Source organism: Triticum dicoccoides, chromosome 4B (assembly GCF_002162155.2).
Source record: "Triticum dicoccoides isolate Atlit2015 ecotype Zavitan chromosome 4B, WEW_v2.0, whole genome shotgun sequence".
NCBI lineage: Eukaryota > Viridiplantae > Streptophyta > Magnoliopsida > Poales > Poaceae > Triticum > Triticum dicoccoides.
Genome location: NC_041387.1, coordinates 645,598,126 through 645,613,377, shown reverse-complemented (window position 1 = coordinate 645,613,377; position 15,252 = coordinate 645,598,126). Strand labels below are relative to the sequence as shown.

Sequence of the window (15,252 nt, the reverse complement as noted above, 5' to 3'; positions counted from 1 at the left end):
TAGGAGCGACGAGTAATTACCAACGAGATTAGATCAATATACGTACTTGGCCCCCCCTATACTTGAATCCTGGCTCCGCCACTGAGCACATGACAATTTTCTAATTAACTGTATTCACCATATCTCCAGAACCCACATGTGCTATAGTTAGACCAAGATGGCCATGTGATACATGAAAAAAAAATCCTATATGAGTTCAACAAAATTTTACCCCTCGCACCTTAATTAAGATAGATTTAGTGTAAGAAAATAGCTAGTCCATAGATAGATATCTCAGTTATGAGCCACATCTAGGAAAATAGGGCACAAGCAGGTGCATACATTATATATATATATATATAGTATAGTAGTACCACCTAGGCAATGTGGTAAGCCAAGAAATCAGCTAAAAAAAAAGAGGTCCCAAAGCAAGTTACCTGTAGCATGGTCTTCAAAGGCATTGTATGCTGGCCAAGTGGTCAGTGTGCCTCAGACACAAGATCTCAAATAAAAAAAGGAAGGTCGCAAAACAAGGAAGTCGATTGACAGGGCAGTGTTCTTATCAGAAGTTCAGAACTCAATGGTAGTGATGAAGATACATGTATTTTCGCATATATGTTTCTCCATGCGCATGTTGTCTAGAACTAAATTGGCGCATAACTAGATGGGATGTATAGCTAAGAGATGATGGACCAACCTTTTCAGTTTCGTGTTGACAAACATCATCTCGTCCGCTTTTAAATACAACTTCATTTGCCTAAGCTCAAAAGCATTACATTATTGCTCTTCAGATAGGCCCAACTGCCACCTGCATGATAACATAGGGTGTATAAGAACAATAAGTAAGAACCCCTGCTCTACCCTACTCTACATCATTGAAAAAGAACACACAGGAGATGATGTTAACATGCCAGTGGATGCATCAGCTTTAGGAACAGGAGCTAAATATTACAGAAATACTCCCTCCGTCCTAAAGTAAGTGTCTCAAGGTTAGTATAACTTTATACTAATGTTAGTACAAAGTTGAGACATTTATTTTAAGATGGAGAGAGTACAACATACTGAAAAGAAAAGCAAAAGCGAGATGAAAAAACTTGCAAGTACATCTACAGACCAAAACTGAAGGAAAAAGAACAAGGAGTGTACGTACTAATACATGAATGGGGGACCTCTTCAATGTAAATTAGTTGTCTGACAGGGACTACTAGTTAAGTTATACAATAGTATGAAGTATACATCCCAATCCTGATTGCACATGATGACACAATGTCACTTCTCTTATGTACTAGTACTAGTTCCAACTGCTGCAACTAGCTAGCCTTGATCAAACACATACATGCATCAACGTAAGGTAGCTATCTCACCTCACTGGCGCCAAATGGCTACTTATCGAACTATCTTTCAACACATAGGCTTGACTTTATTTTCCAAACTAATAGGCTTGCCTTTGTTTTTCAGCAATCATACAAACAAAAAATATACTCTACCTAAACATACATGCAAACAACGATGGCCATGGCCTCACTGTAGAACGTGAACCTCACCACCATAGCAGCCCGCCATGGCACCATCTATTCTCCTCCATCTCCCGGGTATTCAACTTGAAAGACACGAGAAAATCCTGCACCCCAACCACCAGAAAACAAGCCATCCATTACAACAGCACACATACGCCACACAGATGACCTGCTCGACGAATTGCGCAAAGGAAGTGGCGACCAAACCTGGTACTGGTGGGCCAAAGCGCGAGTGAGCGTGGTCCACTCGGCAACATCAGGTGGCCACTTGGATGAGGAGGAGCTTCAAGAAAGGGCAGATGGCCGATACATGGCATAGGAGGTGGAGGGATATAGAGCTGACGAAGAAGACCGCTGCGTTCCTGAATCCTGAGGAGCGGCGTCGAGCACCTATCGGTTGGGGCGACGAGGCCAAGCCGGCCAGATCCGGCAGCGTCGTGGCCGAGGGCTGCTAGATCTGAGGGCCATGAAGATCGAGACGGGAGTTGAAGGGAGCAGGTGACGTTGCTGGACCAGGGAGGGCAACGAGGGTGGAAGTGCGCAGCGCCGCAGCCGGATCGACGGGTGACGGCGGGGTTGGCGCATGGCAGCAGGGAAGCGAGAAGAGAAGATGCGGCGTGGGAGGTTTCAGAGGGAAAAGGGGCGAGGGATGGGAGGACGTGGGCACGTGGCCGATAGAAGATGGGCCGTAAAATTTGGTAAGTGGCAAGAGGGAAATAATGGCGGGGGGTGAAATGGTTCCTCTTTTTTTTTGCTTAGAGGTGAAATGGTTCTTGATACTACCTGATAAAAGAATTTATATAAAAAATACTGTACATGCAACACATATTCAGTGGGAAAAAATTGAAAGTAATTATTTTCAGGTTTCTCATAAAATGTAATTGTTGCAACTAGACAATGCAACTCCAAACTTGACGAAGACCTACGAAGGACAAACCAGGCACACCGCATGGACCCGCCGCCATAACTTCGACTTCACGGAGACAAACAAATTGAGGCAATCCCACGGATACGTCGAAGAAGTTCCGACTACCGCAAACATTGTTGCGTCGTTGATATCGCTCCTGCCATCATCGTTGCCACAAAAGCCTGTAAGCCACAACCTCGTCATCCACGGTCCTGCTTGCCAATGCCGAACTTCTAAGACGAAGCGCCCGGGAGGAATACGACACCAAAGTGTCGCCACAATCACACAAGATCAAGGGTTTCAGAGTGGTCGTGATGGCCCGATCCGCGTGGGAGGGGTGTGACAGCAAAATAGTTATGCCTACAAGAAGGTCAATGATGGTCACAACCATCGCCATCACTCGGCACAACACAAAGCTGAGACGGGGTCTTCACCCAAGCTCCCACACCACCTCAGCCGCACATCATCCCGCATAGGATCCGGCAAGCCAACCAACCACCACCACCATCGAAGCTGCCACCGACGAAGAAGTCTCGAGATCCGCAGCAGCCATCAGCACCTCACGGAAACCACCGGCGGCCAACCACCATCACGAGGCCCGAGATCCATCAACGGTCGTATAGACGCAGAGCCACCGGATGCAACCCGAGCCGCTATGCCCTATCGAGCACCATGACGTCAAGGAACAAAGGAGCACCGCCCGAGGCCAAGAACCAACATGGTTCCAAGCCACAACCATGCGTCAGACGCGCCGACCGTGCTCTATGGAGACCAGAACTGCTGCACCCGTAGCCATGGGTCTCCACATGTCAGCCTACCACATGGTCCACCGCGCCACCACATCTGCACTTTGTGGCCACTGCTCTAGCTTTTGGGAAGCACGCAGGAGCACATCCGAGTGACAACTACTTAAGCACATGGCACCGGCCGACACCGTGTACAGCAACATTCGTCATCACAACCGTCAGATCCTGGTGCTAGGACCCAAATCCCCATTGAACTAGACCGCCCCATGGCCCGCTTCGCCCCAGCAGCAGTCCCTCACTGTGCCATCGCATGATCCCATAGCGGCACATCCATGCTGTTGTGCCCCTTGTGCACCTGCACCGCCACACCGCACTCCGTCATAGCACCACAAGCCACAAAGAAACACAGCGTCAGCCAGGACCAAAACCACGTGCATTGCATCAGATCTGCACCGCATGCATGGAACTAGTACCAGCCACAACTACCGACCACCCAGTAGGGACCATCGTCTCGGCCTCCTCGTACCCACGACGAGCCTCCTAGCTCTCCCCACTACGCCTCCGTACCTCCTACATAGCCCTGCCCAAGCTGCAGGACCACCCCGCACCATGATGCGACCCACGTGCGGCGGGTTTGCGCCAGCCGGGCCACCCCGGATGCCCGCGACTTAGCTCCTAGCATCGGCCCCGGGTGGCACCTCACCACGTAAGTGCGAGCAGTGGCCGCCCCGCACCGCCCAACCCCGAGCAGGATGAGGAAACGGCCATGCCGCCACCGCCGTGCGACCTTTGCTCGGTGACGCCTCCCGGTAGAGGCGACTGCAGCATGGGCGGTGGATGTGACCTAACCGATTCCAGACATGTTTTGATGGGGGGCCCTAATTTTTGAAAAAAAATCTTATACAGGAATTATCTGGAATATAACATTGGTCATTCCACATGTTTAACATCGTCGTCCATTGAAACATATCACCGAGAGTAAAGGTTAACCGTCGGTTATTGCTATCCCCCGTCGGGTATTTTCTCAAATAACCGAGAGTCAGATGAGTACCGTCGGCCATTTGCAGTCATAGGTGAGAGTTTTGTTTTCACCTTCGGCTATTAAATTTCACCGCCGGGCATTACATGTATTCCCCGAGGGTGTAGCAAGAACCGTCGGACATTAAATTGGAAACCCGAGCGTGGGATTTTCACCGTCGGTCAATCTAGTATATCGTCGGCTATTAGTAGTAATACTTGTGATTTGGAAATAACCGTCGGCGATTGAAACTACCGTCGGCTATTACTGAAATAACCGACGGCCCGTCGGTTATTAGATTTCACCGTCGGAAATATGGGGATTTCTAGTAGTGGACTTAAGGCTAATATCCATCTTAGTAGTGCTTAATTGATGTATAAAATGACGTATTTTGATAGGCCGGCCCTCCCAGCAAGACATTAGAACACTCGGCCACCCTCATATGATTTTCCTGGCTCCGCCACTGGGCGTGATCGAAACATCCAGAGCATCCATGTGGAGATGGACTGCAAGGAGGCTGTCAACATGATCAACGGTGGGTCCAAAAACCTCTCCCCGATGGGCACCATTGTGGAAGATATCAAGCGGCTCATGGTAGGTTGGCAAGGATGCAGGGTGACATGGAAACGGCGATCTGCAAACAGAGCTGCCCACATTCTTGCCAAACTTGCTGTAGGTAACGGTGTGTGTGTGGCGTGGCCAGATTCGCCACCTGATTGTATCCTAAGTGTTATTGCGGACGAAATCCTGGACCATGTTTAAATAAAGTTAGACAATTTCCCTAAAAAAAGCTAACTAATTTTGTTGACTTTCCAAGTGTACCCTTGTGCCCCTCATCCTAAATTTAAAATGACCATGAACGGACAACTTTGTGACTGTGATGATCAGTCATAATCAAAATAATTTATTTTTCTCTTGCGAAAAGTAATAAAAAGTCGAGACATTTTCCCGATTCGAATAATAATGTACTAAAAATGTGGACCCTCCTAACTGACGGACGAACATTCGTCAGGGGAGGTGTCACATGTGAACGATTCGATGGCAGTTTTAGTTGTAATGAAGTGGGGAGAGTGGTTTCTTCGGGAGAAGGAACTTTTCGTTTAAAAACGGCCGTCCTTTGATCTTATTTCACAACTAAAACTGCCATCAAAGATGGTTCACTCGCCACCCCATATAGCAAACGATTTGCCAGCTACAGTTACAGAAAAAATATTCGGCAAGAAATTGCTTTACTTTTCATATACCGAAAGACCAATCAGGAGTAACATCTGAAATGAAAGCCAACCCCGGCATTGATTATGCTCTGCTCGAGTGCCAGTACATCTACGAGTCACCCTCCGAACGTTCGCTAGTCTCCATTCTCCAACTCCGCACCACCATTGGCGCGCTCCACATCGACCTTCAGTGCGTGCAACGGTGCAAGAGAGGTGGCGAAAATGGCGTCGGTCTCCTTCCTCGAGCTCTCGCTCTCCTTGCTCTGCTTCGTCGTCTTCTACTACTTCCACGCCAGGGCCAAGCGGAAGAACCCGGTGATCCCGCTGGAGTGGCCGCTGGTGGGCATGCTCCCGGCGGCCGACGCAGCAGGATGGCATGGGGAAGGTCCAACGTGAGCTGTTGCCTGTTGAAGACAAGAGACGCTAGCTAGCTTGCTAGCTAAGTAGATGAGGTGAGGTAGCACCCACGCGGGGCAGGGCGCGACGGCAGCCATGTCCCGATTAGCTAACCATCGAGCTGCCAGCCACATCCACACACACCATATCTCCATCGGCTGCACCTACGTACCGTGCTGACTGCCATGCCATGCGTGCCCATCTGTACGTTTGCACCCTATGGCCGGTGCAAGGATCACGGATCATTTCGATAGATCACCAGAAAACATCACGGCCACTGTTGTGCCCAGTCAATGGAATCGGTACTACGTGTCACATTTATGACAAGGATCGACGACCAATCAGGTCGGATCGAGCCATGCTACAGCGTGATTGAGGCCGGCCAGTCGGAGGTTTGCGTGTCGGGCAGGCAACGAGCGGCATCGATCGCCGTTGGCTAGACATCGAGACGGTCACTGTGTACCTACAGTCCCTCCTTAATCTGTGAGATATTGGCATATTGCTTCAACAAGCAATCAAAGGACGGCCATGTAAGTGAGGTCCTAGCTAGCTATTAGCCGCATACAACCGTAGCAATCAAAGGACGGCCATCCAACCGTAACCGCATACGTACATTTTATCAACGGTTCAAACTTATAAGATGAAATTCGATCAAACCGAGCCAATTTCATTGAAGTTTGGACATAATTTACATAAAAGATCGATATCGACCGTTTAACAGAAAAGCTAAAAAACCCTAAACCCTACACCGAACGATCACCCGTAGACATGGCTGCCTTGCCCTGCCGCACCGCTGTCTTCGTCGGTGCCATCGTCGTCGTCGTTGTCCCTTCGGCGGCGGAACGACGCCGGAGGGCCACGGCTGCCTGCCGCTCGCGGAGGGGCGCTCCGCCTCTTGCTGCGCCGCGGGGAGTGCTGCCGCGCCCACTGCCGACGTGGCCTTCGGAGCCCTGGCAGTTGACTTGTCGCGATCGGCGTTGGAGGAGCAGTCCCTAAACAACCACTCCTCGTCAATCTTGGCGAGCTCGCCGTCAAGGCGGCGGCGGCGCCTGGCGGCTGTCTTCATAGTCGTCACGGAGCGGTCGAGCATCCACGCTGCGGCGATCTGGGTCGTTGCGGACCCAGTCCGGCGCCACATTACTGGACCTCTGGAAGCTAAGAGCTGAAGACACCAAGAAGGAAGGAAGGAGATGAACAGTGTAGCGAACTCGTCAAATAGGGTACGTAACAGGACGGAGGAAGTAGCATACGCACAAGTACAAGGCATATAAGAGCGGTCCATGCAAGCAATTGTACAGACTAAACATGTATATTGTCTCGTATTCATGGGGTTAAGAATTTCCATCAATTTTTCAGCTAGTTTTGATGGGAAGGCGACTAATAGGCGCCGTGCGCCGGCTTAATAATTCCGCCGGTCCAGTTTCAGCCGTTTAATTGAGTTGCTTGCAGCCGCACGATTGATGCAGTTGTCTTTCTCACGAGCGCGTATAAAAAAAATCCTCCTGCCTCTCATCGCTCTCATTGCCTTGCCGGGACACACGCTCTCCAGTTGCCGCACCTCGCCGGTTGTCTTCGTCGTCGGGCCGCTCTCGCCGGGTGTCCTCGTCGCCGGCGGCCGAACACTCGTCGCCGTCGCCGCCGCCGGTCGCCGCTTGCACTTGTCGATGGCTTCACGCATGCAACAGCTGTAGGCAACAGTTGCAGCTCCGATAGCAAAGTTTGCAGCTCCGACAGCGACAGGCCCGTCGCTCGCCGTCGGCGCTCACCACCGGCACGCTCGTCATTGTCAAAATTGCAAACAAAAAGGGCGTGTTCGTTCCAGCAAAACTGAAGAACAGTTGTAGCAGAAAAATACGCTGGTTCCAGCAAAAATGCAAGACGATTGTAACAAAAATAATGAATATTTATTCCAAAAAAATCAAAACGGTGGTAACAAAAAGAAATCACGCTTGCAACAAAAAAAGAAAATGGTTCCAGCAAAACTATGAATCATCACCGCAGGTCGTAGCAAAAAAAATCACCGCTTCCAGCCAAAATATTGTTGGTCCCAGCATTGATGGATCGCCGCCGTGGCCATCGCAACACGGTTGTCGCCGGTTCCAGCATTTATTTTGCCGGTTGTAGCTCCGCCGAACTACGGTTGTAGCTCCGCCACGCTAGTGTAGCAGCATCTCCGCCGTCGAATCGCATCGGTGGTTGGTGGTGGCCGCTCGCTTGTAGCTCGTCGTCGCCTGCCCAAAAACACGGGGCTCCGCTGCTTGCAGCACCCCCGCCTGCCGTCCCCTACCCAGAAAAAGAGGGCAGCAACAGCAGGTGTGGTCGCAGCATTCGAGGGCGACGACGCACGCACCATGGCGACGAGCTCACCTGGGTGACCCATGGTGGCGAACTCCCCCTTTGCAGCAGCTCTGAATGGTGTCGCACAGGCGCTCTCAATAGCCCTCTGTAGGATGGGGGTAAGGGAGAGAGGAGTAGAGAGAGGAAGGAGATGAGCAAGGTCGCGGCTGCGGCTCCCATGGCTACCGATGGAAAAGGAAAGGAGAAAAAGAGATGCGAGGGGCTGGGGAGATAAGGATGAGAGAGTGCTGGGACCCACGAAACGAGTGGCCAGGGGCGTTTCTATCGTACAGCGCAGGAACGACCGGCCCGAGCGTTTAGCCGATGCGCCGCACACAAACATTACCCATATCTGATCGGGTCACTGCGTAGAGCCATGGTTAGAGATGTTTTCGCAAGTGCGTGTCCCCCATCTGCGTGGCTCTACGAATTCTCGAGTCGAAGGGGCTGACCAGGGTTCAGCTTCTGTCGTAAGGGAATATCTTTCTTTGAGGACTTCGATGTCGTAAGGGAATTTTTGGTAGCTCACTAGATGGGCTCTTTATCTACTCCCTCCGTCCACGAATAAGTGTTCTTCTATCTTTTGTCCTAGGTCAAAGTTTTAAAACTTTGACCAATTTTATAGGGAAAAGTACTAGCATTTATGACACTAAATTATATCACTAGATCTATTTTAAAATGTACTTTCATAATATATCAATTTGATGTCATATATGTTATCACTCTTTTGTATATAGTTGGTCAAAATTTTAAAACTTTGACTTAAGACAAAAGCTAGAAGTACACTTATTCACGGACGGAGGGAGTATATCTTAATATATTGTTCATGTGACTCCTCCTGGGTGTTTTTTTCCAAAAGCCTGGTATGCTCACATCCTCAACAATGTTTCGCCTCCACCAACTTCAGATTTCTTTTTATCAAAAAAAAGGAGACCAACTTCAGCTTCGCCAGACATAAAGATGGGGAAAACTAGGCGATTTTGCTAAGAAAAATCGGCACCAAGCAAACCCTTCAATTTTGAGAAAGCGACAGGAGGAATACTATATACTCCTTCCGTCTAGGTGTATAAGTCATCTTATGAAAACTAAATAATCCCAAAACACTTAAGCACGGTGCATTAAATTCTACCTTGTTTCTTGTTTCTTGACGTATCAACCAATAAAAGATGTGGGGTGTGCATGTTTTTAATGACTTCAGACTACCAAACACTACATGCAGTGGTTAGTGCATGCAATGCTATTAATTAGCAAATGAACATTAAGTTTTTTTGTTTTTCCCTCCTCCTTGGTCACTGTGCACAACCTAAGATGACTTACTCACCTAGACGGAGGGAGTACCTAAGAGATTAAACTCCACTAAATGCATCTACAGCCGGCCACCTCAAACCCGCCTCAAACGACCGGGCGGACAGACTGGTCAGGGACTGGTCAAAAAACCCGGCCTAGAGGGACGCCTCAAACGGGCATCAAACGATCGGGCTGACCGGCACCTCTCATATCCAGTCCAAATATAGGGCGAATATGGAGAGGTCCGGGCATGACCGACGCGTCCGCCACATCGGACTGACGATGAGGTCCCACAAGAAAATACCCGAAAACCCGATGGTCCGATGACAATCTCCTGCGGTGGGGCGTGAACACCGCGTGGCGCCGCTCCGACTTGTCACCCGAGGGCCAAATTCCGGCTATTTAAGCCGAACGGTGTCCCGAAGCCCTAACAACATCCACTTCCACCCTCTCGGCGCCGCCAACCCGAGCCCATCCACCCCGCCCCCCCTCGTCCCTCGTCGCCTTACTCTTCAAAAGTCGGCCACTCACCCGCAACCATAGTCAAGTAGCCATGCCACAACGACGACGAGTGAGCTATCTAACTCCAGGGCGCCAGCTGCAGCTCCTTGAGTTGATTCGGGCAAGGCATGAAGGCCGAACGCCGAGGGGCTACCACGGGACGCGACGGATCTGGAAGAGGAGTTCGAGGAGGAGGAGAAGTTCCAGGAGGAGGTGGAGTTGCAGGTCGATGCGGACGTGAAGCAGGATGTGGACGTGAGGATGTAGATCTATGGGCGGAGAAGCAGGCAATCCTCGATTCCCTTAAGTTGGAGGCGGAGACGGAGGCCAACTGTCGTATACTCCAGGCGGAGCAGGAATCGGATGTCGTGAGATGCTTGCCTACATGCATGGATGAGGAGGAGGAGACGGAGCCCTCCTATGCACTCATCTACCCGGCGCTCGGAAAGGAGATAGCGGACATCTCTGACGAGGACGATGTGTAGTTTACACTAGTCTCATTTGCATTGTACGTAATTTTCTATCTCATGCTTTTTGTATGGATCTAAGGGATAAAATATGACGTACTCGGATGCATGGCAGAAAATATGAGGTGTGTGCAGTCACTGCCCGCGGATGCGCGCGTCCGCGGGCGTTTTAGGGCCCGGATTTTATGTCCATGGTTGTAGATGCTTTAACTTATTTATCACAACATGCAAGCATGTCATATCAACATACAATTATGGATGAGATAAGGCCCACCTCAACATGCAATCATGCATGATAAAGACCCACCACCACATACAATCATGCATGGAAAACTTTTCTATATTATTATTCTATCTATATTCAATAAATATTTTACAATTGTACATAATCAAATATAGCAAGCCATATGTATTTTAAATTTAATTCATATGTCATTAATCTAAACATTTATATTTCACACAATCAAATGTCATCAACGTATATTGCAACCGTCTCACTGCAGCAATGCGCGGGTATTGAAGAAAGTGCGCATCCACCGGATGCATGGCCGGCTAAGTCAACGAGGTTGGGGTCCGGCTCACCTGCGGGGTTCCCAGCAGGGATTATTATGCAGGGCCAATAAATGAGTGCCATGTGTCTTTGTGGGCCAACAACTACAATTAACTTTGATTAATTTTGTTTCCTACTGCATGGATCCTTCCTCGCCATGAGACTAGTTGCTACTAGCGCCGATGGGTTTTGATTCGTCGGCCCGCGGCACCGCTAGGAGTTCTACCTCCTGTCGTGGATGCCGGCGGCCGCCCCAGCCGAGGCTCACGCAGTGCTGCATCCCATGGCGACGGCCCCGCCGGTGGCTGAAGCACCTGTCGTGCAGGCCGCGGCCCAGGCCTCGTCCACGAGCGAACAAGCACAAGCGGAAAAAGGAGAGGGGCAAGAAGAAGGCGCATGTTCCCTCGTCGGAGTCGCTCAGCCCGCCGGCGCCCATGGCGCCCGAGCTCACGCACACCACCGTTGAAGACGTGTCCGCCTAGCACCCTCCGTCAACGATCCAATAATTCCTCAGTCAAGATTTAACCTCTTTTAGTTTGGTCGATCGAAAAAGGGATGAAACGATGAACTGATTTGCATTGGTGCAGAGCTGGAGCGGCCGGAAGTACAGGTACTGCGGGGTCGTCGTATAGACTGCCATGGTTGTTCTTCTGTGGTCGTTTGCTCGATGTGATAGAGATCCATCATTAAGATTGTAATCTCGCCAATACGGTAGATAAAGACGGCGGCGCTCCACCAGACTGAAAATTAAGGACGCAGGGTAGTCCTCGACTGGCAGTACACGACCCAGCTACATCCTCGGCGATTCGGCTCGGCGGCCGAGCAAGCACAACTAGCTTCCTATTTCTTCGGCGCAGACGCCGGATGATGAAGCAGCAGGAAACAAAATTAATCAAAGTTAATTATAGTTGTTGGCCCACAGAGACACATGGCACTTATTTATTGGCCCTGCATAATAATCCCTGCTGGGAACCCCGCAGGTGAGCCGAACCCGCGAGGTTGGGTCTCCCGGCTGGTGCATGCGGCGGGGACCCATAAATTGTGATAGGCATGCATGGCCGAGATCATACAGTATACTAGTACCCGATTAGCAAGGATGGACGATGCATAGCAAGCCACGCGCGTAGGTGTTCAAGATAGCACATGCATGCAGTTAACATTAATCAAACTATATATATTTGTGTGTACGTACTCCAGCTGCAAGGGAGCAAAGTACACATGCATGCACACCGACTGCTGGTCCAGTCCAGGGTCCAGGATATCAATCGGAACCATCTCCACGCATATGATATATCCACCATTTCTCTGCCTCACTCAACGTTCCCTCCCACTGCCGGGTGTCTTCTTGCAACTTGCATCCACACGTACACATCCGTGATTCGGTGGCAAGCCCGGGCAGGCCTATCACTTCATGCATGTGCATGTGGCTTATGCTATCAAGCCACGTACGCACTCAATCATTTATGTCAGCATGCAACTGCCAGGAAAGTGACACCAGCATCGATTAGCACACGCAATCGGAGTATGCTACCTCGAAATCTCAATAGGAGATGAAGATGAGACCTTTTAAGTCGGAAAAACGAAAGAATTGAGATCAACCCTATACATCGGAAAGGAGGGAGTACCATATTTCTCACCTTTAATTTATTATGTTGTATCAACCATGTGTGTACGGTACACGATGCGTTATACTAGTTGAAATTCCATTGAAAATGTTATACCCATATCTTGGAAATTGACAACTAATTTTGTTGACTTTCCAGGTGCATATTTGTGGACTTCACTCTAAATTAAAAATGACCATGAACAGACTGCACCTACACCACTGGTCTCAAGATTTCAAATCCACGTTTGTGAATTGTGATGATCAATCATATTCAAAACAATTTGTTTGTGAACAGACTGCCAATCAGGAGTACCATCTCAAATGAAAGCCAAACCCGGCATTGATTATGCTCTGCTCGAGTATGAGTACATATAGGTGAGTGACCCTCCAAACGTTCGCCAGTCTCCGTCTCCAACTCCACACCACCATTGGCGCGCTCCACCTCGCCTCGACCTTCATCACGTACGTGCGTGCAGCGTGCAACGGTGCAAGGGAGCTGGCAAAAATGGCGCCCGTCTCCTTCCTCGAGCTCTCGCTCTCCTTGCTATGCTTCGTCGTCTTCTACTACTTCCACGCCAGGTCCAAGCGGAAGAACCCGGTGATCCCGCTGGAGTGGCCGCTGGTGGGCATGCTCCCGGCGCTCCTCGCCAACCTCCCGCGCCTCCACGACTGGGTCACCTCCCTGCTCACCGCCAGCCCGCTCAACTTCCGCTTCGTCGGCCCGCTGCGTTCGGGCATGGAGCTCTTCCTCACCTCCGATCCGGCCAACGTCCGCCACGTCTTCACCTCCAACTTCGCCAACTACCCCAAGGGCCCCGAGTTCGCCGAGATCATGGACATCCTCGGTGGCGGCATCTTCAACGCCGACGGCGACTCCTGGCGCCGCCAGCGCGCCAAGGCGCAGCTTCTCATGTCCGGCCCAAGGTTCCGGGCCTTCGTGACACGGTGCAGCCGGCGCAAGGTCGAGCGCGACCTGCTCCCGCTGCTCGCCCACGTCGCCGGCGGCGGCACCGGCGTGTGCGACCTGCAGGACGTGTTCCTCAGGCTGACGTTCGACACGACGACCACGCTGGTGTTCGGCGTCGACCCCGGCTGCCTGGCCATCGGGTTCCCGGAAGTGCCGTTCGCGCGCGCCATGGACGATGCCATGGACGTGCTCCTCCTCCGCAACGTGCTCCCTCCGTCGTGGTGGAAGCTGGTGCGGTGGCTCGGGGTCGGGTACGAGCGGAAGATGGCCGTGGCGTGGCGCGACATCGACCGGTTCATCGGCGACACGATCGCCAAGCGGCGGGAGGCGGTGAAGGCCAGAGGCGGCATCGAGGACTCGGCGGACCTGCTCTCCTCCTACATCGACGACGAAGCCAGAACGGTCGTCGACGGCTTCCTCCGCGACACGACCATGAACCTCATGCTGGCCGGCCGCGACACGACCGGCTCGGGGCTCTCCTGGTTCTTCTACCTCCTCACGAGGAACCCAGAGGTGGTGTCCAAGATCCTCGCAGAGCTGGACACCGTGAGTTCCACCACCACCACCCCGGACGGCATGGTGACCTACGACCCGGACGAGCTGGGGCGGCTGGTGTACCTGCACGCGGCGCTGTGCGAGTCGCTCCGGCTGTACCCGCCGGTGCCGATGGAGCACAAGGGCGTGGTGGCCGCGGAGGCGCTGCCGAGCGGGCACGAGGTGCGGCCGGGGGAGAAGGTGATGGTGTCGCTGTACGCGATGGGGAGGATGGAGGCGGTGTGGGGCAAGGACTGCCGGGAGTTCCGGCCGGAGCGGTGGATCGGGGAGGACGGTAAGCCGCGGTACGTGCCGTCGTACAAGTTCGTGTCCTTCAACTCCGGCCCGCGGACGTGCCTCGGCAAGGACATGGCGTTGGTGCAGCTCAAGGCGGTGGCGGCCGCCGTGGTGAGGAACTTCGAGGTGGAGGCGGTGGCCGGGCAGGTCGTGGAGCCCAAGATCTCCATCATCCTCCACATCAAGAACGGCTTCAAGGCCAGGATCAAGAGGAGGCACGCAGGTGCTTGATTAAAAGGTGAATTGAGAGTAATCAACCGTGTGCCTGATGGATGATGGTGAAAGAAAGATGCATGGAGTCGGCGAATTTGTAGCTGCGCTTGATCGATCGATCGCTGACAAGGGACGCCGCATGTAGCTAGAAGGAAGAATCTAGTGTCGAACTGTTGAACGTATCGCTTGGCCAGTAGCAAGTCGTACTCACTATGTTGTCGATCTCAAATCGATCTAGTGACAACTAGTACTCACTCCGTATCAAAGTAAGTGTCTCAATTTTGCCTTAAAAAAAGTCTCTCAACTTTGTATGAATTTGTATTAAGGTTGAGTCTATCAAAAGGGCCGTCCTACGCGTCCGCAGGCTGATCTTTTAAAAGATTAACCGCGCCGCGAGCCGTTAGATCTAGCGCATCGAGCGGCGTCTCAATCATTGCAACACAAGTCTTGTTGCAGAATTTGTTTTTGTAATATTAGTCTAGTTGCAGAAAAGTTTTGCAACAGAGATGTTGCTGCAATTTTTTTCACAACATAGATTCTGTTGTAGAATATTTTTTGTAACAAAGGCCTTGTTCCAGAATTTTTTTACAAAATTTTCGCAACATAGCTCTTGCTACAGAACTATTTTACAACATAGCTCTTGTTGCACAAAAGCACCCGAGAAGAGAGCACCGTGAGAGCTGGTTTGTTGAGAGAGAGAGAGAGAGAGAGAGAGA

General features: G+C 51.3%; 1 protein-coding gene and 2 long non-coding RNA genes across 4 annotated transcripts in view; 1 reads left to right on the top strand and 2 right to left on the bottom strand.

Moving 5' to 3' along the window:
• LOC119294155 overlaps nt 1–2,177 on the bottom strand; it is a 2,995-nt gene extending 818 nt beyond the window's left edge. The window contains exons 1-3 of one of the 2 annotated variants that reach the window (XR_005143358.1): nt 1,704–2,177; nt 1,477–1,600; nt 677–787 (exon numbers count right to left, since the gene is read on the bottom strand). This is a non-coding gene — a long non-coding RNA (uncharacterized LOC119294155). Of the gene's footprint in view, nt 1–676; nt 788–1,476 lie in introns of both variants that reach the window. The other variant, XR_005143357.1, reaches the window with a different exon arrangement.
• Nucleotides 2,178–6,423: 4,246 nt separating this feature from the next.
• LOC119292003 lies at nt 6,424–8,309 on the bottom strand. The gene is made up of 2 exons (XR_005142796.1): nt 8,145–8,309; nt 6,424–8,060 (listed from the first exon to the last, which is right to left on the bottom strand). It is a non-coding gene; the product is annotated as an uncharacterized LOC119292003 (long non-coding RNA).
• Nucleotides 8,310–12,891: 4,582 nt separating this feature from the next.
• LOC119292002 (alkane hydroxylase MAH1-like) lies at nt 12,892–15,063 on the top strand. Its single transcript, XM_037570821.1, has one exon. The coding sequence runs from the start codon at nt 13,031–13,033 to the stop codon at nt 14,552–14,554; it is 1,524 nt and encodes a 507-aa protein (XP_037426718.1). The 5' UTR covers nt 12,892–13,030; the 3' UTR covers nt 14,555–15,063.
• The last annotated feature ends 189 nt before the right edge of the window (nt 15,064–15,252 follow it).